This window comes from Crocodylus siamensis, chromosome 5 (genome assembly GCF_052110815.1).
Source record: "Crocodylus siamensis isolate JL-2025a chromosome 5, ASM5211081v1, whole genome shotgun sequence".
In the NCBI taxonomy this organism is placed as follows: domain Eukaryota; kingdom Metazoa; phylum Chordata; order Crocodylia; family Crocodylidae; genus Crocodylus; species Crocodylus siamensis.
In genome coordinates, this window is record NC_143399.1 from 154,428,083 (window position 1) to 154,451,328 (window position 23,246).

The 23,246-nt window shown below is 38.6% G+C and overlaps 1 protein-coding gene across 1 annotated transcript in view; it reads left to right on the forward strand.

Annotated features, from left to right (window-relative positions):
- The window catches only part of RAPGEF5 (Rap guanine nucleotide exchange factor 5), a 262,022-nt gene that overhangs the window by 230,985 nt on the left and 7,791 nt on the right, over nucleotides 1–23,246 (forward strand). The window contains exons 19-25 of the mRNA XM_090046785.1: nucleotides 198–320; nucleotides 1,318–1,496; nucleotides 5,218–5,308; nucleotides 10,428–10,478; nucleotides 11,652–11,739; nucleotides 15,921–15,985; nucleotides 22,213–22,267. Coding sequence (XP_089902911.1) covers nucleotides 198–320; nucleotides 1,318–1,496; nucleotides 5,218–5,308; nucleotides 10,428–10,478; nucleotides 11,652–11,739; nucleotides 15,921–15,985; nucleotides 22,213–22,267 — 652 coding nt within the window. The remainder of the gene's footprint in view (nucleotides 1–197; nucleotides 321–1,317; nucleotides 1,497–5,217; nucleotides 5,309–10,427; nucleotides 10,479–11,651; nucleotides 11,740–15,920; nucleotides 15,986–22,212; nucleotides 22,268–23,246) is intronic.

Below are 23,246 nucleotides of genomic sequence, written 5' to 3' on the forward strand. Positions count from 1 at the left end.
GATCATTCTGTCCTGTTTCCTAGGCTATTTCTTAAATAGGCAGTAACTCATTGAAGTTGAACAGGGTTAAAAAAATTAAGTGCACTCATGGAAGATTACTGTTTTGATGCTGTTTTTTTACCTCAGCACAGTAGCTATTTCCATACAAAACACTTGGGAATTGATTGGGATCATTTTGCATCTGTCCATTGATTTAGAACCCTTTTGCTGAAAATGAAGAATTGCAACAAAGGTCTGTGAGAATTTTGGGAATTAACACCTGGGATCTTGCCTTGGAATTAACGAACTTTGACTGGAATCTTTTTAATTCAATTCATGAGGTAAGAAACAGAAATTTTAGTGGGGGTTGTTTTCTTTTTTAATGCAAGGTACCAATGCAAGAAGTCATTACAAATTAGAATACAGGTTCCTAACAGAGAAGTGAGGCAAATATATTGAGTTGGGTATAATCACCATTTATAAAGTAAGAGTCAAGAAACAAACTGGCACAGTTGATTTTAGGCCTACTCCAAGACCAACTGTGTTTTTCTCTTAATTCCAGTAGGCTTTGGAACAGGCCCTCTGAATCACACTCAGCGTTCCCTCTAAGCTGTGTGGTGTGCGCGGTCGTGCAGGCGCGCTTATGTTGCACTGCCAGACGTGCCTGTGTGGCCGTGCATGCCACACAGCTTAGAGGGAGCACTGATCTCAATCCAAAATTCTCAAGGAAATCATATGGAAAAGGGTAAAGTCAAAATGGAAATCGAACTGTATCATCAGCTGAAAAGCCTGATGGCCCTTTTGATTTCATATTATTTCATATGTTTTCAGGAGGGAATTCTTTTCTTCATTTTAGACTGTTTAAAGCTGAGAAAGGAGAGTTTATTTAGGGAACAAAAAGAACATTCCCCTTCCTCTTGTTTGCTGAAGCTTTCACTATTTTAGGAAGGCACTTGGAATGAACATTTTTCAAGAACTGGAATGTTCAGATATGAGTTTTCTCAGACTGGAACCAGAAATGATGAAATACTGGGGGAGACAGACTGTTCTTGTTGTGTTTCCAGCTGTGACAGAACTGCAGGAAATCTCACAAGAAAAACATGAATTGCAAGATGTGCAGTCCATTTGCAAATTCTGCTGAGCCTCTAAACTTTGTCAAACTAAACCTAACCCTGAATCATTTGAGCTTTGGTCATCAGTCATTTTAAAAAATCCTCATATAAGTAGTAACTATTAGCTACCAAAGTATTTGAAATATATTATATGTTAAAATAACATCAACTTGATTGACTGGCATTTTTATAAAAAGGCCCTAATAATACATTACTTGTCTTCCAGCAAGAGCTGATATATTTCACCTTCAGCAGGCAGGGCAGTGGTGAAAACACAGTGAATCTTAGTCTTCTGCTTCAAAGATGCAATGAAGTTCAACTCTGGGTGGCCACAGAGATACTCCTCTGCAGCCAGCTCTGTAAACGTGTACAACTAGTGAAAAAATTCATCAAGATTGCTGCCCAGTAAGTTGCTAAGTTAAAAGTGGAAGCCATGGGTGAACAATATACTTTTTCTTTTTATGTTTTCCATTTTTTTTTTTTTTGTTTAGTGGGGGAAGGGATGGGAGGAGGAGGAAGGCAAGGGAGTGGTAAAAGGTAATGTATTGTTTACCTTTCAAAGTCTTGAAGAATTTGCTAGGCAAGATGCGTGCGTGGACACACACACACAACCCCCCCACCCCGTGAATAACAGGAATAATACTGGTGTATAGTATGCAAATTTCCCCTAAAGTTTACCCCATGCACCTGCAAGATTCCTGCTGTTGCAGCCTAGATCTGTCCTCAGCAGAGACAGCCAACTTTACCAAATTATTTTAAAAATTTGAGATTTGTATTGTTGCTCATCAGGGTCCTTAGTGAGCCAAGTTAATTTTCAATATTTATCTTAACCTTAGGTCTCCAGAGATGAAAGACTAGTTGCCTTAGGCTATTTCACCATCTAATCTTGTTGAACATGCTTTATATTGAAATTACTTCTTCACAGTTTCGGTCATAGATGCCAACCTTAAATTAGAATACTGCACATTAATTTCTGTTCAACTGTTGACAGTACTGGCCTTTAATGTATGTCTGTGGAAGAGAAAACAAATACGTACCATACACAAAGACTTCATCTTTTTATAATCACTTTTTTTTTTAGTAGCCAATACAGGCATGAAACAGTTTAAACAAATGCAACCATTCTTGTCTGTTTCCCACTACTTTTTTGGTCATTGCAGTATTTCAGTAGTCATGTTAATGAAAAATGAATAGTTTGTTCTTACATCTTTCTCATCAGCAAATGAGTTAATTTAATTTGTTCCATGAGAGCCAGTAATATAACATTGGACCATTTTACACTGAACCAATGTCTTTGGTGAAGTGTATTCTGATAATCTGATATAATGCTGCTCACAATTTGTTTTGCTTTGCAAGTTATGTGCAATCCAGCAACACATTCATTTCCAGGCTTATCAGTTACAAGTTTGGTGTGATTATGTCAGAAAGGATTGATTTCATGTGGTTCACTGGCTTCCACAATAGCACTGATTTGCATTCCTAGAAAAGTTTTGTAGTTATTTCACATGAATAGGATATAATTGCCTCCAGGAGAAAAGGTTGCTGTGACTTGAGTTAATTCCATCTGCTTTATGGAATAAGAATGTAAAGCTATAGAAACCAAATATAATGGGTTGGGAAATAGAATCGGACATCTATCTCTTCATTATCAATGCTTCTGAGCACCAAGATATAAATTCAGATTTAGGTGAGCTTATCTCTCATTCAAGGGCTGTTTTTATAAGAAAAGCGATTTTCTAAAAATGGCATTATTGTATCTCATTGACTTCAGAACAAATGTTGGGGTTGGAGAAGGTAGTGGCTGGAGCACTGTACTCTCTCTAACTGGCTGATTCAACTTAGAGCATGCCCAGACTGCTCTAATTCTAATTGTGGCAGAGTCTTAAGGCGCTATAACCAGCTCTCTGCCTGCCCCTATTCTTCTGCTCTCAGATGCTGAACACAGCACAGAATCTGACCTAACAGCTCCCTCAGCTCTAGCTGGGTAAACACAGGGCTAGAGCATATTGCCCCATATTTGGTGCCTATGTGCTTCACTTAAGTCTCCCAGAAAACACCTAAAATACATTGAAGGATTTTACTTTAATGACAACAGTGCAGATAGTAGTGTGTGTGATGTCAGAACACGGATTTCTTTACTTTTTGCCTATAATTTCTAGTTTATAAAAGCAATGTTAACACAGATGTAAGGAACCATTATTCTGGCAATACAGGGGAGCTGTAAAAGCTGCGTTTAAGGAGAATAGACAAAATATAGAGAATTATTGATTAGAGAGTGTAATATAGTTATCAAGTATTTGCTTGAGGAAATAAATCTGTACGTACGTTCACTTACAAGTGAAATGTTGATTAATGATAGAGATAAGTAAGGTTTAAAAAGAACAGATCATGATAGAGGGATACAGTTACTAGTTTGGTAAGTGGTTATAGTGCCTGATCTAAATCTCTTCAAAATCAATGGAAGGCTTGCACAGAACTGTACCAGGAGACAGCTCCTGCCAGTATGTAAGTCCTGTATTATGCAGATACATTATGCCATGTACTTTACTCTGATGACTTGTCCCAATGAAAACAAAGGGACTAATAATGTACTTAAGTTAGTTTAAACAGGATCCCACTATACCTATTTTCATAGTCAGATTTAGATACAGTCTTGTCTGACAATCTGCTTGAGGAGATGAAAAGATATTGTTTGGAGAGCATACTTTAGTATGTGATTAAAAATTTGCCTCTGGTCTGAAGGCAAACAGGTAATTATAATTCATAATAAAGCTTGAACTACAGAGGTATTAAGCACAATTCTACAGGGATAGGTATTGGGGCCTCTACAACCTAATAATTAATTTTGGAGACTATTGAACGTTAATCAAATTAGTGGACAATAACGAATAATGAGAGATTGCAAACCATTGGAGAGTAAAAAGAGGATACAGAATGGTCTGAAGAGTTGAAGGGTATGTGCAAATAACAATGGAGAAAGATTTAATTTAGATAAATGCAAAGTAATACCACTAGGTAACACTAATATCAAATAAATAAATGAGAGATTGTTTGTTAAGAAGCAATATCTTGGAAGAGGTCCTTAGATGATAACAGATGACAAATTAAAGACAAGGTCAAAATGTGATAGTATTGCAAATAAATGCTCTTCCAGTTTGTAGAAAGATAAAGTAAGCAGCTACTGTCTCCATATATAGGATAGTAACCTCACAGATGTGGCCAAATTAAGGGCAGAATTGGAGTTTTGCACACACCATTCCATGTCTAGATATCTTTTAAGAGTGCCATGCATTGTTAGCACTGTTAGGTGTGCAGACATGATTCACAAAATAAAAAAGCAGATTTAAAAAAGGAATCTTAGTGATAAAAACATTCTGTCCAATTGTGGTCATTCTTGAATTCTATTATTTTTCTGTAGTCAAAAAAACAAATGGAAACTAAGAGCTGGGATTTTTTGATGTGTGTCTTGAGCTTATCAGGGGTGCCTTGAGCCTAAAAATGTTTAGAACCACTACAGTAAAAGGCAAAGAATTATTTTATGTGTAAAGGACAACTAATGGCAACTGTTGGTCCTCCTGGATCATGGTGTATGCATGAGGGCCACTCGGACCTTTGATGCATATATGCCTGGGCAAGATTTTTTTTGGAGGAGTGGAGGCTGCCCAGACCTGCCATCCTCCCTTTAGGCCACTGAGATAGATTCCAAAAACCAGACTGAGTCCTGATATTTGGAGCCTCCATGATTGTAGTTGCATAAATGTCTGGGAATTGAACCTAGGTCTCCTGGATGGTAGACAAGGATTTGAACCACAGGGGACTCCAAAGGACAGCTAACAATATATATTAAAAAATAAGCATTGAAAAGGGAAAATGAGGTTTTGACAACAAGGGAGAAAAATAACACCCTAACCATAAGGTTGATTAGACAATGAAATGTTTACTGTAAGCATTTACTTAGAGACACCCCTACCTGAATTAGAAGCATTCAAAATTGGACATTTAACAAGTTTAGTGTAGAAGACAATATTGCATTAGTGCAGGGAGGTTGGTCTTGATAACTTAGGATACTTCTAATGATCTGTTATGTGGAGGACCGTAATCAGAATGTCTCTGTTTTTGTTTATAGTTGTAAAGCTCAAAGAAATTTGAACTCATTCTTTGCTATTGTTATGGGTCTCAACACTGCATCTGTCAGCCGACTGTCTCAGACTTGGGAGGTAAGATATATCTCTGCATCCTTCAGATCTTGTCAAAACTCCATAGTACACACAAAAAAAAAATTGGTGAGATCTTTTTAAAAAAAAATTTACTTTCCATGATGAAATCAAATGGAAAGAGGAAATCAGCATACGGGCTTTGGCATGATATGTAAAGTTTTACCACCTAAGAAGTTGAATGAATTCAAACTAAGCCTTGAAAAAGTTATAAATAAGTTTTAAAGAAGATCATAGGATTAGGAAAGTAGGGCTAGGAGGGGACCTCTTGAGGTCATCTAGTCCAGATGCCTGCTTGAGGCACAATCATTCCTGAGACTAAACTATCCCAGCCAAGTGTTTGTCTAACCTGCTCTTGAAAACGTGCAAGAAAGGAGATTCCGCAATTTTTCTAGGTGGCCTATTCTAATGCTTCACCACCCTCGCAGTCAGAAAATTCGTCTTAATCTTCAACTCACATTTCCCCTGGTGAAGCTTGAGGGCATTGATCCTAGCCTGTTCCCTATGACCACAGAGAAAACTCGTGTCCATCCTCTCTGTAGTCACCCTTCAGGTATTTGAAGACTGTTATCAATCTTCCTCAGTCTTCTCTTCTCCATGGTAAAGAACCTTAATTCCTTTAGCCTTTTCTCATAAGTCTTACCTCCAAGGCTCTTGATCATTGTTGTTACTCTGTGCTGGACTCTTTCCAATCTGTCCACGTCTTTCTTGAAGTGTGGGGCCCAACACTGGGCACAGTACTCTAGATGAGGCCTCACCTAGTGCCAAATAGTGTTAAAGAATCACTTCCTTTGATTTGCAAGTGGTACTCTTATTTATACAACCCAGTGTGCTTTTGGGTTTTTTTGTAACAAGAGCACACTGTTAGCTCATATTCAGCTTCTTCCATCGTACTCTCCAGATCCTTCTCTGCAGTACTGCAACCTGGCCATTCATTCCCCAGCCCTGTGTTTGTGCATGCAGTTATTCCATCCCAAGTGTATGCCTTTGCATTTGCCCTTGTTGAATCTCATCTGATTGATTAACGACTATTTATCCAATCTATCCAGGACTTTCTGGATCCTAGCCCTACCTTCCAGAGTGTTCTGTAATTCCACCCAACTTAAGTGTTGTCTACAAATTTGCTACTCATGCACTCAATCCCATCATCCAAATCATTAATGCAGACGTTATGATACTGCACCCTACACAGACCCCTAAGACACTTTACTTGATACCTCCTTCCAACTAGCCATTGATGGCTGCTTATTAAGTCCAATGATCTAACCAGTTTTGTATCCACCGTATAGTACTTTCAACTAGTCTATATTTCCATAGGGAATGAGAATGTTGTAGGAGGCAGTGTCAAAGGCCTTACTAAAGGCAAAATATATCACATCCATTGTTCTCCCCCATCCTCAGAGCATGTCACCTTATCATAGAGGGAAATCAGGTTAGTCAGGTATTACTTCATCTTGATGAAAGAGATGAAGATAAAAGAGATCTCCAAGATCAATGAGTCCTAGAATTTTAAAGGGTGTCAAAGCAGAACTGGTTAACAGGCCAGTTCTGCAATAAGGTGGAAAAGATTACTTTAAATTTAAAAAACAAATAATCTCCAAAGAAAATGTTGCATATAAAGAAATTTAAAATAAATTATAAAAAATTAAAAATTATAAAATAAAGGACATAGTTGTACATTCCACTAAATATATTCTTGTTCAGCAAGAGGTTAGAAAAAGGGGCATGAATAACTTATTTACAGAAGAGGAGAGAGATTAACTGTTAATAGTTTCCCCAGGGAAGAGATATCAAGAGTAGGGTCCCACTGCTGTTTGTGTTTATACCTCTGCTTTTGTATCCAAATAAATTACAGGGTGGTGATACCTGCAAAATTTGCTGATGATCCTCAGTTCAGGAAAGTGATAACTATTTTTTTTTAATTAAAAATGTGGGGAAAACAGTAAAAAAAAAAAACCAAAACCCACCCACACAAGTAGGCAGTATTGCAAAAAAAAATAAATAAATAATAGAAACTGACATAAACCACATACAGTGGATTCTAGTATAAAAGATAACCTCAAATCAAAACAGCAGAATCTGTAGGCTTCATAAACCTTTGAAAGGGGCTCAGCAATATTAAAAGCAAAATCATCTCCATGCATACAGAATTTCACAGAAGGAAAAATTAAAAGTAAATATCAATGAGTCAAACACTGAACGTAACAGCCTTTAAATCAGTTGATGGATCAAAACATTTAGAGAAATTTGGAAATCTCAGGGTAACTGTAGTGAAAGTCATAGAATTATAGAAAACGGAGGTTGGAAGGGACCTCAGAAGGTCATCTAGGCGACATGTATCTACATCCTTTCTGTAGTGGGGTGCCCAATCTAGACACAGAACTCCAGATGTGGCATTACCAGTGCTGAATAATGGGGGAGAATCACTTCACTTGATCTGCTGGCAAAACTCCTAGTAATGAAGCCCAATATACCTTTAGCCTTCTTGGTAACAAGGGCACACTGTTGGCTCATATTCAGCGTAACCCTCAGTTCCTTTTCTGCAGAGCTGCTGCTTAGCCAGTCAGTCCCCAGCCTGTAGTGGTGCGTGGGATTGTTCCGTCCTAAGTTCAGGATGTTGCACTTCTCCTTATTGAACCACATGAGATTACTTTTGGTCCAATCCTCAAATCTGTGAAGGTCTCACTGAATCCTACCCCTATCCTCCAGTGTATCCACTACTTCTCCCACCTTAATGTCATCTGCAAACTTGCTGAGGATGCACTCTGTCCCATCTTCCAAGTCATTGATGAAAATATTAGACAAACCTGGCCCCAGGACTAACCCCTGGGGCACTCCACTTGATAGTGGTTGCCAACTAGACATTGAGCCATTGACTACTACCCCCTAAGCCCAATGATCCAGACATTTTTCTGTGCACCTTACAGTCTATTCATCTAACCTTAGCTTGCTTCTGAGAATGTTGGGGGAGACTGAATGTTGAGCATCCCTCAGGTTTCCTGAGGGTTGCAGGGTGGGGAGCCTGAGGGCGGGCATTGTGCAGGGCCTGGTTTCTGCATTCAAAGCACACAAACAAAATGATTTTGAAAGCAAATGTATTGCTAGACTGTATTCTGGGAAGCAGCACATTTTCCCTGGAAGATACTAGGGGCAGAGGCAAGTGCTGGGTTGTCATTGTAACAGGGTCAAATGGCTAGTATAACTACAGATACCAGGCTGATGTGTGCCACAGTTACTAGATTGTGTACCGGAATGGTATTCCAGACAAACGGATTATTATCATGATGTATGACAACATAGTAGAAAATGATGAAAATCCAACCAAAGGCATTTTGTCACCAATACGCCCAGTGGCACATATGTGTACAAGGGAGTGCTAAAGGACTACCCAAAAGAGGATGTTACTCCAAAAAATGTCTTGCTGAAGTTGAAGTCAACCCTACTGCATAATTTGCTACTTTACCTTTACTACTTAGAGTGGTGGTGCTCAGCCATCCAGCCCCATGGTCTGGATGAGTGGCATGGGGCCAGTCTGTGGGCCAGATCCCGTCCATTCACAGGGTCAGTCTACAGGTGCCATCTTGTACACCAGCTAGATTCTGTATATCAGCTCTGGATGCAGAATGCCCTATGCACTCATCCCACTGCACACCAGCGCAGTCTAGTGTGCCAGGCTGCATCGTCTGACCCACAGGACTCCCCACTAGTATGGAATTTGGCACCAGGAGATCAGCAATTAATGCTGCCATCCCTTTTCACACTAAATCTCTGGCCTCAGGGGAAACCTGTGTGTCCAATTACAGAGCTCTGTGGGCCAGAGTTTGAGCACCACTGACATGACATCAAGATACTTTTGCCTACCCATCTGTCTGCCTTCATCCTACTCTCTGGGGACTACTATAAGGTGTGGAGCAGGAGTAACACTGAAACAAAGGTGCACTGGCAGCCTACTTTTGAGCCTTTTCTTACACAAATATGGTGGCATTCTGCTGCTTTGGCAATGCTTTGTGTACCTCCTGCACCTAGGATGAACTTCAGCTTCTAAGAACAAAATGCAAGTTACCAAAGCAAGAACAGTACTTGTATATGGATTAGAAATGGATAAGATGTTTTTATTAAAACTGCCTCTGTATCATATAAAATGAGTATATGTACCTTCATTTTCCTTTGGAAAATATATGTAGCCACAGCTACTTGCATGTAACTATAATTTGTAAAATTTTACTGAAGAGGAGTATTTCAAAACCTCAAAGCATATAAGCATTGATAATTTGGCTGCTAGGAAACAGCAATATTTATAAATTAATCGTAATTACTTACACATGCAGATTTAGAAACCTAAGTTCAAGCAACCTGTAAAAAAAATCAAGCTATGCTAAATATGTGCTTGCATTTTGAAATAGGTGGCTGTATTCCCAGTCAGCCTTTATTACTTTGGGGCTCTGTATTCAGTGAGTTACATCAGTACCTACATTTCCATGCATTAAGACATAAAAATGAAGGAGGTTTTGTGTGTTTTAATTATACAGCATTAACAAATAGTGTGTAATGCTGGAAAACTAGTAATCTCAATTATTTTGATTCTTCTCTTTCTTACACCCAGATAAAGGAGTAACACCACTGGAGTTACTGAAATGTTCCCAGTATAAGTAAAAGGAAAAACAGAAGCAGGGTCTTTTATTTGTATGATTGGGTTGCAAGTTCACATTTTAGGAAAAGGGTGATTCTTTGAAATTATTTAAATTGCATCTGAAATCTTGACGATCTAAATTGTCAGCCTGTGGTGTTATTTTTGTGTGAACAAATGTATTGAGATAAGTGGAGCAGACATGAAAGTTAGTAAAGAAAATGAAAACAGCTGTTAGGAAGCAATTTTCATAAAAGAATCATGAATGAATGGAATCTCAGAAGGCAAGACTTCTGAATCTAACGCACTGGTATCACTCTAAACTTTATTCATAATTAGGGATTTTGGTATTGAGAAAAGAATGATAATTGACTGAAAAAGTGGCCTGTTAATATTTTTTATTAGATACTTCAGATGTGATGATCTCAGGAAAAAAGATCTACATTTTTAATGCATATTTGCTTTCTTTGGTCTCATTTTCTTTTCCCACGGCAGAAAATCCCTGGGAAGTTTAAGAAACTCTTCACCGAACTTGAAAGTTTGACAGTAAGTACAGTGGTAGTCCCAGAAAATATTACCTATCTAGGTATGAATACTCTTTCTTCTTTTCTTATTACCAGCAGCCTTACCTGGGGTTCTGGGCAGCAGCGGCACTGAGCTGATTGCTCAGAGCCTGGCCAGCAGCCAGAGCGTGGCTCTGGCCAGCCAGGCTCTGGTTTCTGGCGGCATATGCTGCTGCCATGTGTGCTGCACCACTTTTTTTAGCAGAGGGGTTTTTTTGGCACCATGGCCCTTGGTTGTTTACAGAAGTTGCTTTTTTCACCTTTTAGAGTGTTTTATTACTGTGACTTAACAGAAGTGCACAGCTTCACAACACTTTAAAAATGGGTACAGACCTTTATATTAACCTTCCTTAAATGAGATATTAAATTTGAAGGACTGTATTTTACAGTACTTCAGCAACCTACAGCGCTTTAAATAACTTCTGTACACTGGAGCCTGCCCAGAGCTGCTTCTCTGTGGAGCACTCCCTGCTAACCTGGAAAGCGCAGGGAGGCTCAGAGCCCACATCTTCCACACTCCCACCACCCAAACACTGCATTTCTGTCAAGTTTAAGAGTGCTTTAACTTTATAATGCTATAAAAAGTGCTCTATGTTACAGCACTGTAAAATGTGCACAGAGCACTTCTATACACACCCTTATACAGTAATTACCATAAAGACTGAAATGTGCACAGAATATTTGTTTAGCATAAATTGAAAGGAGTTTTAGAATCACTTACATTGCATGGAATGCTAAACGACCTTCTCCTATTTTGTCTTGAAATATGTAGGGTATATTGTACTGCTTGAAGGGTTGATTTTTCATCAATAGTATATTTTTAAGTGTTTTGCTAGAAATTAAGCTAAAGAGATTCTGCTAGTATTAGTGATGTGAGGAAATTACAAAGCAGTCAAAAGGTGAATTTCTCATGCAGTTGTTTCCCATTTTGGAGCTATTTCATCTACACTAATATAATCATTTCTGTTTCCTTCATTGTTTACATTTCTTGTTCAGTTTAGTAAGTCACCCCTTCTAGTAAAACTTTATCTACATCATTTCCCAAAGAAACCTGTTATATCTAAATCATTTTCTGATTGTAAGCCTCTAATGGATTTAGACTTACTCTTTTTATAACCTATTGATTTTTCTTTCTATTATCAAAATGGTTTTGTAGGACCCTTCTCTGAATCACAAAGCCTACAGAGATGCATTCAAGAAAATGAAATCTCCGAAAATTCCTTTCATGCCCTTACTCCTGAAAGGTAATGTTAAAGCTTGTCTGTCTACCTTTGCCATGTAATTCCATCTATAAAAATATATAATGTTAGTTCTAATAAGTGTAAGATTATTTTTCCATATGATAAATATGCTTTAACTGCAATGACATGTTAGAGAGATGGTAGCACTTTTTTCAGATAGTAAGCAGCTGCCTATTAAAACTAGGTAAAAACAACATTTGCCCCATTGCTTTCAAACTTTAGAGCCATCCCAGTCCCTTTATACATGATGCAGTGCTTGCCTTCTTCCCCATGCTGAGTTCTGAGTTCCCTTTAGCCTGGAAGAGAGAATTTTTTGTGTCTTGAATGATAGCATTTGGATGTGGTACATGCAAATAACAATTGGGTACCAAAGTGTGAGTGTATAGCCAGAGCAAAGATTATTATTGACATTGATACAATATCATTACATAGAATGTACAACAGTAGAATTTATATAAAAAATCTATCCTTTTTGCCTACCAAAAAAATACATGGTGCTTATGAATACAGAGGACTTTCAGCTTGCTCCTCACAGGTCTGAGAGAGATAATGAACAACTGGTTCAACACAGTGAGTAAGGTGGCTAATTAAGTGGCAGGTACTTCAAGTATCCCATTATCTTGGATTCATTAATTATTAATTGTTCTCACTTTGATCATGACAAATTCATTTAATATTCCTGTATTCCAGAAGTGTCCTCTTTAGTCTGTTCATTATATCCTGGTTACAGCTGAATACATTTAAAATGTTTTCAAGGGATGATTCTTCAAATAAACTGAGGATGTCTGAGAGTTTCATAGTTGGTAGGGTCAGAAGGGACCTGAGCAGGTCATCAAGGCTCCCAGTCTTCAAAGAGATTTTTGTGTATTGAGGTGAATTATAGTTGCTATAATTAAAGATCAAGACCTTACAGTGGAGTATGCCCTTGAATACTACTTGTCCCACCTGACAGAGGACAAACACAAACAAGCAATTGGATTCAGTGAACCCTGTGCATGTTCTCTGCCGATCATTTCTGCACACTGATGTTGCATTGGTACATGAGTACATCCCCTGGTATATGTTCATTTAAAGGCGACATAGGATCTGATCCCAACAGTTGCACTTTTTCCGTGCCACATGGACATGGTAGGAGGCATGATTTGGGGATCGGTTCCCAGTGGCGCCATTACAACTTGCCAGTGCAGGGGTAGGGCTGGGATTATGATCCTGGCAAAATAAAAACCAAGTGCCCACAACCCAGTGTGACCCTGGGCTGTCCCAGGGCCAACAGTCAACTGATTGAGACCCCAGGACATCAGTTTGAGACCCCAGGTTGCCTTGGGTCTAGGTCCAACAGTCAGCTGATTGTCAGCTCCAGCCTTGGGACCACACTGGGACCTGACTGTAACAGGGGCTGTATCAGCCGATTGTCGGCACTTACTTTGGGGCAGCCCTGGACATTCTACACGTTCAGTTTAAGGTGCTATGCAAACCAATCTTTAAAAAATTCTACATGCTGTGTGGGACACTTATGGCTTGTTTACCATTTTATGGTACTTTAAATTAGATGCATGTGTAGCACCCGTGTCATTTATGCTGGGATTAGAATGTTAATCATGACATAAACGTAATATAGAGGCCCTAAGTTTGCACGCCAGTGCAAAATTGTATGCAAGAACTAGCACACAAGTATTATGATCTTACATCTCTCAAACATGTATGGGAAACAAGAAGCTCTTTACAAAATGTTACTATAATCCCCTTTAATACAGAATGTGATTTGTCAAGGTTGATAGACCCAAATAAACCCATAATACCTTTTAGTTTGTTTCCTTTGACTGTCCATATAAATATTTGTGTGTTCGGTGTTACATTACAGTATAAATAAAATGCTTGTTGATAGCTTAAAAACCATTAGCAACCCTACAAAATCAAAATCATGTATTCAAGCAAAGGAAGAACAAAAGATGATTTGGAGAGGAAACAGATTTAAGTTTGAATAGGTGGAAAGGCAGTAAGGAGCTTTTTTTTCTAATTATGAAGAATACACTGATGATGTCCTTTTAAAGTTTAATTGAATTTAAACACAAAGACTTGTTACTACACAGATACAGCTTTTGAATATCAGACTGATTTTTCAAATACTTAATAAAAGTGTTTCACCCTCACAGCACAACATGGATGCAATTTTCTGCTCCGCTGCATTTATCTAGACTGTTTGGTAGCAAAGCATATTTCTGTTCCCCCTGCTCCCCCTTGAAAATAATCACTGCAGTCTTTAAAGAAAGAGCGTAGAATGGATCTGTCCTGGTTTTTCTAGTTTCAGGAAGAAGCTTTTCTTCACTAGCATTGGCAAAAGTTCATCTGCACTGCATCATTATAAAAATTTGTTGTTGTTTGTTTCCCTGAATACATATTGGCATTAAGGAGAAGTTCTGCCTAGTCCTTACATATAGGTTTACAGTGGGAGCAAGAAGAAAGGAAACAGAAGGGCACATCCTTGGAGCTTTCTTTTTTTTTGGCTGTGAGATCCAGTCATAATTGCAGTCCTTGCGCAGAGGAACTGTACCCTATGGGAGCGCAGCAGAAAGCAGGCAAGGAAGAGCTGTGGGCCATGCCTTGCTTACCACCTTCTGAGTTAGCCTTGGAACTGGGCCAGGGGATAAGTCTATATCTGTACAAAGATACAGAAGCAGACATGCTTGTCTTATTTGCTGAGGAATTCAGGCTGGCAGACTGCTTGCCTGAAGCAGTTACATCCTACTGGTCCCCTCAGAATGGGGACGCTCTACCCTAGCATATGGTTCTGCCTAATGAATTCTAGTTGAGGGTTTCCACCAGCATATTAAGCTATTAGCATTTCCATTATAAGTAACTGTAAAATCCCCTCCAGGCACACAATGAATCTTTAATACAAAAGAAGGTAAATAAGTTCTGATGTTATGGTACAGGATGAGAGAAAACAAAAGAAGTTCATTATTTCAGCTTGAAATTTTTTTCAGTCCTGAACTCTGATTGCATTGAGACTGATGCTGTCCTGTACCTATGCTGGCAGAGGGGACCAAACAGTTAGAACATGGGTTGCTTGGATACCACAGTGATGAGCAAGGCACAAATGCTTAGATGGGCAGGCAGATTGGTATATTGTCATTGTAAATGTGATTTCATAGCAAATCACTGAGCAATAGATATTTCCCAATGACTTAGTGTCATTTGTCAGTTGGAAAACATGGCTTATAGTCTCCTGATTCCATTCATGGCAACACATCATTTTACCATAGTTGTGTCACAAAAGCATCTTGCTATTGCACGGACCAATATATATGTTTCTTAGGTACCTTTCTATGATTCAAGTAGTAGTTCTACTATATAAGCTTGCAAAGGTTAGAGTCTGCACATGTACTTCAGCAAAGGGGAGTAAATAGCTTTAAATCAAGGTTTCATTGTAAATGCCACTTAGAAACAGTTTTGCCTCTTTTCTTCCTTGATACACTGCTTTCAGTTTGCAAACTAGAGCCAAATATGGCCCTTTTGTCCATTCCTCATATTATCCTTATTCTCACATTGTGCCCTAGAAATAGACAGGGAAAAAACTTGGTGCCAAGAATCTGCAGAGATAAATCTTGGTGCCTCTGCCAAGGTGAGGTTTTGAACTCAGCAACTTTTTTTTTTTTTTTGTCGCTTCTCCCTCTGGACCTAGAGTCCAGCCAACAGAGCTCTATACTCATGGATCTCAAGCCACAGCCCTGGTTCCTACCACTGACTCCAGTAGCAGCAGTAAATCCATAATGTTCACAGTGCATGAAACTTGCACATATACAACTACTGTGCTCCTCTCCCTAGGAAACTGTACATTTGAATGTACAGTCCTCTGGTATGTTTGATAGAAAGAAAGTCATATGGAAATCACAGAAACTAGGTTTAGTGAGAAACAAATTTACATTCCATACTTGAAATTCCTCTTGATCAAGTGTATTGACAATGTTGCTATATAGAATAAATGTTCTGTTTCTCATGAAAACAGCTGGTGCTAGCGTTCTGTTTCCTTTCAGTAAAAAAAAGATGATAGTTTCACATGCTTACAGGACAGTTTTGTTCCATTTTTATTTTATTATTGTTTTGTCAACACTTTATTTTTTATATCTAAAAAACTGAACAAGTCCACAAAAACAGCAAACAACTATATATTTTTTCATTTTTAGATGTAACATTCATCCATGAAGGAAATAAAACTTTTCTGGATAACCTTGTTAATTTTGAAAAGCTGGTAAGTAAATTTGCCATTCCTATTTTATGAGGAAATCCGTGCTTCCTTGTCTCCTGTGAAGCATGAAGCTGTGGTAACCAAGAACAGACCCCCCTCACCCTCCCACCCCATTCAGCATTTTACAAGAGCTCAATTAGAGAGGGAGGGATTACAAACTGTTTGTCCTCAGCTAAATTCTCACATTGTTATTGCCTCCTGTCTCAACTCAGTCTTCTCTTCTTTTCTTGAAGCAGCCAAGAGCAGGTAAATCCAGTTTAATGGTCACCACTACTATGCTAATTCCAGATATTTCAAATTAAAATATAGAGTTTAGAATTTATGATCTAGGCTAAAAGATAAGAGTTTCTAGGTAGACCTGACATTAGCTAATTCTGTTAAAGGAATTAGCTTAAGCTGGCTTTGCTGGTATAGGCTATATCTGTTCTAGGAGGGTTGGCCAGCAGAGCTATACCAGCAAACATGTAGTAGTATAGGCTTAGTCTACATAATAGCCCTGCTGTTTCTCTATTGGTGTGGACACAGCAGAAGGAACCTTTTCTACCACCTGAGTCATACTTGTGCCCTGAAGGGTAGATGCCCTTCCAGCAAAAAATAACCTTTTTGTCAGCATAACTGTGTCCCCAGCAAGCATCTTTCTGGAAGAGCTGCACAGATGTGATGTTTTGATTGTTTTCACACCTTTAGCCAACATGGCTCTGCCAGCAGGGCTTTGTTATGTAGATAAGGCTATTATGTGATTAAGCATGATAAAAAAACCCTTACATATTGGAAAGTCATCCCTATTAGTAAGACATCAGACTTTTTCTCATTTCCAGTCTGCATGATGTTTGTTGAAAGGTGATAAGAGATCTTGCTACCTGATTCAGTCTTTTCCTTGATGTGGTAATGACTGTTTAACCTGTTCACTGCATATTTTTGTATAAAGCAGTAGAACAATTCATTTTTCTCCTTTTGAATCCAAAGTCAGAGCTTGTAAACAGATACAGGTGTAATTCTTTCTTCCTGATTAATGCCTTATATAGACACTCCTGTTCCAGAATAATAGTATCCACATATGGCATTTTCCAAGAACCACCTATTACACGTTAAATTCATATCCTATCTTAATTCACATTAACTTTCAAGTGTAGACAAACCCCAACTTTGACTTTATAACCTCCATGATCGCCTTTTAAAGTTCTCTATTAGATTCTTCTACTTGTTCTTGTTGCTGCTTTTATGCCGATTTGCATTTAATAAAGGGTTTTCTTATCCCAAGTCCATTAACAGTTTGACCTTTACACGTTTGCATAAAACTCATTAGCATGTTCTTCTTTATTGCCTCTTGGAAGTATTTCTCATTAACATGTAAATTGAACTAGCCTTGGATGTACTTTTAATTGTTACTAAAGATCGTTCCAAGTCTGTATATTGATTTTACTGAATACTGACCAGGCCTATCAGTTTTTGTAATCGGAGGAAGGCCTTGTCTCTACTGGGCATGTTTTATAAAAGCTCCTAGTGCTGCTTCACCAATACAGTTTCACCAGTGGGGTCTCTACCACCAGTGGAGATGTCCTACTATATGTGGTTGACAGGGAAAAACTAGTATTTGCAGTATTTTATCCAGTATTTCATCCAGACCTGCTTTGAGAAAAATGAAATGGTGTGGTTGCAACTTTAGTGGTTGCGCAGAGTCCTGTACACTTGACTGTTCCCACCTAAAGTACAGAGTAGAAAATTGGTGTAAAAGTGCAGTGCAGACCTAGCCAATGTAAGGGGAGTATGGTGTATATGGATGTGGAAGCATTTGATTTGTGGACATGAAACCAGAAAAAAATCTGGCAAACATCTCACTGACCACTTTTGTTATGTTCCTTTTTATTCCGTAAACTTACTTCATTCTTGCAGAATAAATAAGATGCTCATTGTCTGTAATTGTTGCAGAATTAGGCTACTAATCCTCATCTTTAACTAGTTTGTGCAAACTAGAGTGAAACTGCTGTTGCAAAAAGCATGAGCCGCAAATGCTTAATTTGCAGAAATTTATGCTGTATGAAACATCTTTGCTATGGAATTCAGATGTTCATTAGGTCCAGCTTTAAATAAGTTTTGGAGGTTTTTGTTATGAAAAAAAAATCACTAAGAGAATAAAAGCTTTGTGCTGTTATGTTAGGTGCAAGTTTAATGACATCACAGACCAGATGTAGGAGGATTGTTTTTTATATTTAATGTTATATCTTTTAGGATTTAGATGACAGCTTTACAGATTAATCTATGTCCATCATTATTGCCTTAATGTCAGAATGGCAAAATGGGAATAAATGGATGAAAATCTTACATAAATTTTACCATTGTATTTTAAATTATCTTCACATTATTTTTATTGAAGTAATTGGTAAAAAGATAGGTTCTTACAGTATTTCGCTTCATCAACCATGACCTATATTTGTATGTCTCCTTTAGCAGTGATGGCTGACACATGTCTACTGCTACTTTAAGGTCCCATTCTTTCCCATTGGGTCCTAATAGTAAGAATTACACATGTAAGGAAGGCCTTTCTGGACCGTGCCCCCAAATTTGCTCCTGAGTTTACTCATGAATTGGATTGGGAAAAACTACAAAACTGGTGCTAATAATCATCTGTTAAGAATGTTTGCCACTTCTAAGAACCAGTTGAGTGTGAATCATTTATGTCCTCCACATCCATCACAATAATGTTATGCAAACACCTGTTAAATGGTTAGCAAATAGCATTTTTTGTAGAGCAATTAACAGGTGTTCAGTATTATAGTTGAGTCAGGCAGAGCCAGAGAAGAACAATGTGAAAGCCACAAAAGAGGGGAGAATTGTGATTATGTTCTACTCCATCAAAATGGAACATAAAGTGGAACAAAGAAATCAAGCGAGCTTCCTGTTGGTAACAGGAAGAGTGATATTATATCACTGATATGTTAAAAGAACACATAAGCATATGCTATTCTCATGAAAATATATTTTCTGAAGGAACATTTTAATCACTCTTAATGTGGTTTTGAAAAGATGAATACGCTACATTGTTCTAGTCTTAAACTTACCCTTCTCTACGCAACTGATCTTTTCCTTTTGGTTTTTGAGGGAGGTGAGAGAACAGAATGTACTGTTTCCATAAGCTGCATATTACTGTTAATCACAGGCTGGTTATCTAAAGTATGCATATGCAGAGAAGAGCCGCTGACCCAATTCAGTATGTTCTTCCTTTGGGTTCTAAGTGTGATCAAATACAAGAAAAAACTGCATTAAAAGCTCTCTGGGACAGATTCGCCACTGGTGAAAATAAGCATAGGTTCATTGACTCGCATGGAACTATTTCAATTCAATATACTATGTGTGAATCTTCTGCTGAATGTGAAGCCAACTTTAAAAGGTTTTTTGTGGCTTTAATTTGAGCTCTATAGCCTACATAAACCTCAGAAAATTAGCACCCATTCAAATTAAAACTTCATAGTGTCATCAGCAACCTGGAAGATGGGATGAAATGTACCTTCCACAAGTTTGAGATGACACCAAGCTGGGCAGAGTAGTAGATACACTGGAGAGTAGGGCTAGAAGTCAGAGACACCTCAGCAAATTGGAGGATTGGATTAAAAGAAATCTCATGAGGCTCAGTAAGGAGAAGTGCAAAGTCCTGCACTTAAAACAGAATAATCCCATGCACTGGTACAGGTTGGGGACTGACTGGCTAAGCAGCAGGTCTGCAGAAAACGACCTGGGGATTGCAGTAGACAATAAGCTGAATATGAGCTAACAGGGTGCCCTTGTTGGGCTGCATTAATAGGAGCATTGCCAGCAGATCAAGGAAAGTAATTATTCCCTTCTGCTTGGCACTGGTGAGGCAACATCTGGAATCTGTGTCTAGTTTTGGGGCCCAACTCTATAGAAAGGATGCAGACAAATTGGAGAGAGTCTAGCAGTGGGCAACAAAAATGGTTAGGGGCTGGGACACATGACATGAGGAGAGGCTGAGGGAACTGGGCTTATTTAGTCTGGAGAAGAGAAGACTGAGGGGATTTAACAACAGCCTTCAACTACCTGAAGGGGCTTCCAAAGAGGATGGAGCTAGACTTTTCAGTGGTGGCAGATGGTAGAACAAGGAGCAGTGGTCTCAAGTTGCAGCAAGGGAAGTTTAGGTTAGATATTAGGAAAAACTTTCTAACTAGGAGGGTAGTAAGTCACTGGAACGAGTTACCCAGGGTCATTGTGGAATCTCTGTCCTTGGAGGTTTTGAAGACCTGGATAGACAAAGCCTTGGCTGGGATGATATAGTTGGAGAGGGTCCTGCTTTGAGGAGGCGGATAGGCCTAGATGAAGTCCTGTAGTCCCTTCCAAGTCTCATTTTCTATGATTCGATGATGGACTCAGTTTGTGAAATGCTTTTAAAGCATTACATTATATTTAAAGTTGTAAGGCAAATTAATGCTACATATACACTCAGGGGAAGATTCTCAGCTGGTATGACTTGGCAAAGCTACACTGACTTCTGTGGAGCTATGTCAGTTTACATGTGATGGGCATTTAACTCAGACTTTCTTAGAATTTTTTAGGACAATAACACAAGACAGATGCAGTTTGTTTTTATTTTTTAATTAAATCTTAACTTATCTCTTATTAAAACCCACAGAACTTCATTTGCTATCGATAATGTATTTTAAGCCCCCACCTTGCTGCACCAATTTGAATATAAACACCTGCTGGGAGGCACATAAACCTGCATAATACTGATTTGGCTTGGTAGAACTCATAACCTTGAATGCAGCCATCTACATTTTATTCACCTATGAAATATCTAGAGAATGAGTCCAAGTTAAGAGATATTTCTAGCTTTAGCATCAAATTGAAATGAAGTCTGAAGGCAAATACCTTGCGAGTCTTAAGGAACTACAGTAAGCGTTTATTAATACCTTTGCTAGGATCAAGAGTCAAGTTTTTAGTGGACTCCTGAACATGTACTTCATTTTTTTTCAGTGATTCTTTATTTTTTTTAAGTTTCAATTCTTTTTCTCCCTAGTAGGGAATGGCAGTAGGATGAAAAAATAAATTAAAATCTAAACCACATGAGACACATAATCAACTCTTCTAATACAGCTTTTTCTTAAGCGTAACTTTGTGTTCAAATATATTAACCTGGACTGACTCATATTCTGTATTGTTCAGGCAAGTGACTGATTAGCACATTAAAGGCCACTTGTGCTAGCCGCCATTTCTTAACTTCCTTGTAAAATATATTAATCAATTTACATGTATTTATCATGGAGAGTTAAAAACAAGTCCTTCATTTGATGCCAGGCTTTCTTATTAATACATCCACAGCCGAGCTTTCTTCCTTGGCATTCTCTCATCTATAGGAACTAATTTAATGGATACACAGAAGTTATGTCATTAAGTTATTATTAAGTGTACTACTTAGTGTGTGATTAATATATTGTAGCCTATAGATGTTGTAGTGTCAGAAAGATGTATCACTTTTATGTCCAACGGACCCACAAGTATTTTGGGTACTGAAGTCTTCCACAGCCATTTTTAAAGGGGTAGAGCGCCCTTTAACTTCAAGTGGAGCTATAGCTGACTCTAACCCTCTAAATACTAGTCTCTACTACTAAGAATTGATAGGTTCATATGGATCTTAATGCTTTCATTGCAGACTGCATCAATTTTTGGTTGAAAAGGGAAACATCTTCACCAATTTATAAGTGATTAAACCTGCATAAATCCTTATCGGAGAAATTACATCTTGTATCTCTGTCACAAGTGTATTTGTTGTACAGCAGTTTTAAGCCTACTACTCAAATAATACACTTGAACACAAACTACTATCCTATGCATAAGGGGGAAAAGGAAGGGATTTCCAGTTTCTCTTTGAAAAGAAAGAGAAATAGAGAAATAATTGAATGTCTGTTTTTTCATGCGAGTTTCCATAGATGCCTAGGAAGTCCCTCTCATTTAATGTGTGATGTCAACAAGATCCTTCTGTCAAAGGAACCTGAGAGAGATAACCTTGTTTAACTGTATGTTAATATGGAGCCAAAAAAAAAAAAAGGGAAGGGAGAAAAAAGAAAAAGAAACCTCCCCTGTTGAAGCTTTGCTGCCCATGTTTTCCAGTGTTGCTACTATTGCTGTTCAGTAGTATGGGGCTAGAGAAGTATTTTATAGCAATAGCATCCCAATCAGAATATTTTTTCACTGATATTTTGTGTGTTTTATCACTATAGCACATGATTGCGGATACTGTTCGATCACTGAGACACTGCAGGAATAACCAATTTGGTGAGTAGACAGTTTCTCTCCTTAGTTACACTTCTGGGCATATAAAATATTCAGTGATATCAAAAGGTTTATTGCTAGGTTTATCTGTTTCCCTCTCCTGACCCAGGTTTACTTCAACAGTTAATCATATTTTCCAGTTGTTTTAACCAAAAAGGTAGATGTTACACTTGAAGGGTCAACTTAGCATTTTAGGTGCAACACCAGCTGGGTGAAATTCAAATTTTACTTTACAGACTATAGAAGAACCCAAATTGTCACAGATGGTGTGTTCCCATGATCTCTAACACACATTCACCTATTCACACTGCTTCATAAGACCAGAGCATTGTAGGCCCAGCCAAGAAGATAAAACCTGAAGGTCAGTGGAGATATCTGACAGCTTCCTGTGCCTTCTGAGCCATTTAAGATGGGGGTGTTTGTAGCACAGTGGCTCTTCTGTCAAACTTATATTGGCACATTTTAGTGTGCAAAAAAATGTGTGTGCAAATACTGCAGGTACAGTTAGGAAAGCTTGTAAACATTTGGCCCAAAATATTGCCTGTTGCAGGGTCTTTTTATACAAGGTGGCCATGGCCGAATGAGCGTGGACATTTGGTTCCCCAGAAACAACTAGCAGCAGGACACCTTGTACCACCACTAGTTGTCTCTGGGGAATGCCTGTGTCACATGTGCTCTGGGTTGCAGCAGGTTACTTTAGGTGGGGTAGGGGAGGCTGGGGCCAGCACTGGGCAGGGGCCAGCAGCCTTACCTGGTCTCCTGGAGGGGCTTCTGTGGCTGCAATAATAGCGATCCAGCCACTTGGAGCCTGGCCAGCAGCCAGAGCATGGCTTTAGCTGGCCAGGCTCCAGTTTTGAGTGGTTCGTGCTGCCCCTGTGTGCACTGCTCTGCTTTTTTTTTTTTGTACGGGTTTTTTGACCCCAGGATATCCAGGGGTCAAAAAAAAACCCCATGCTGCGCCCCTGCAGCACAGAAAACAGCT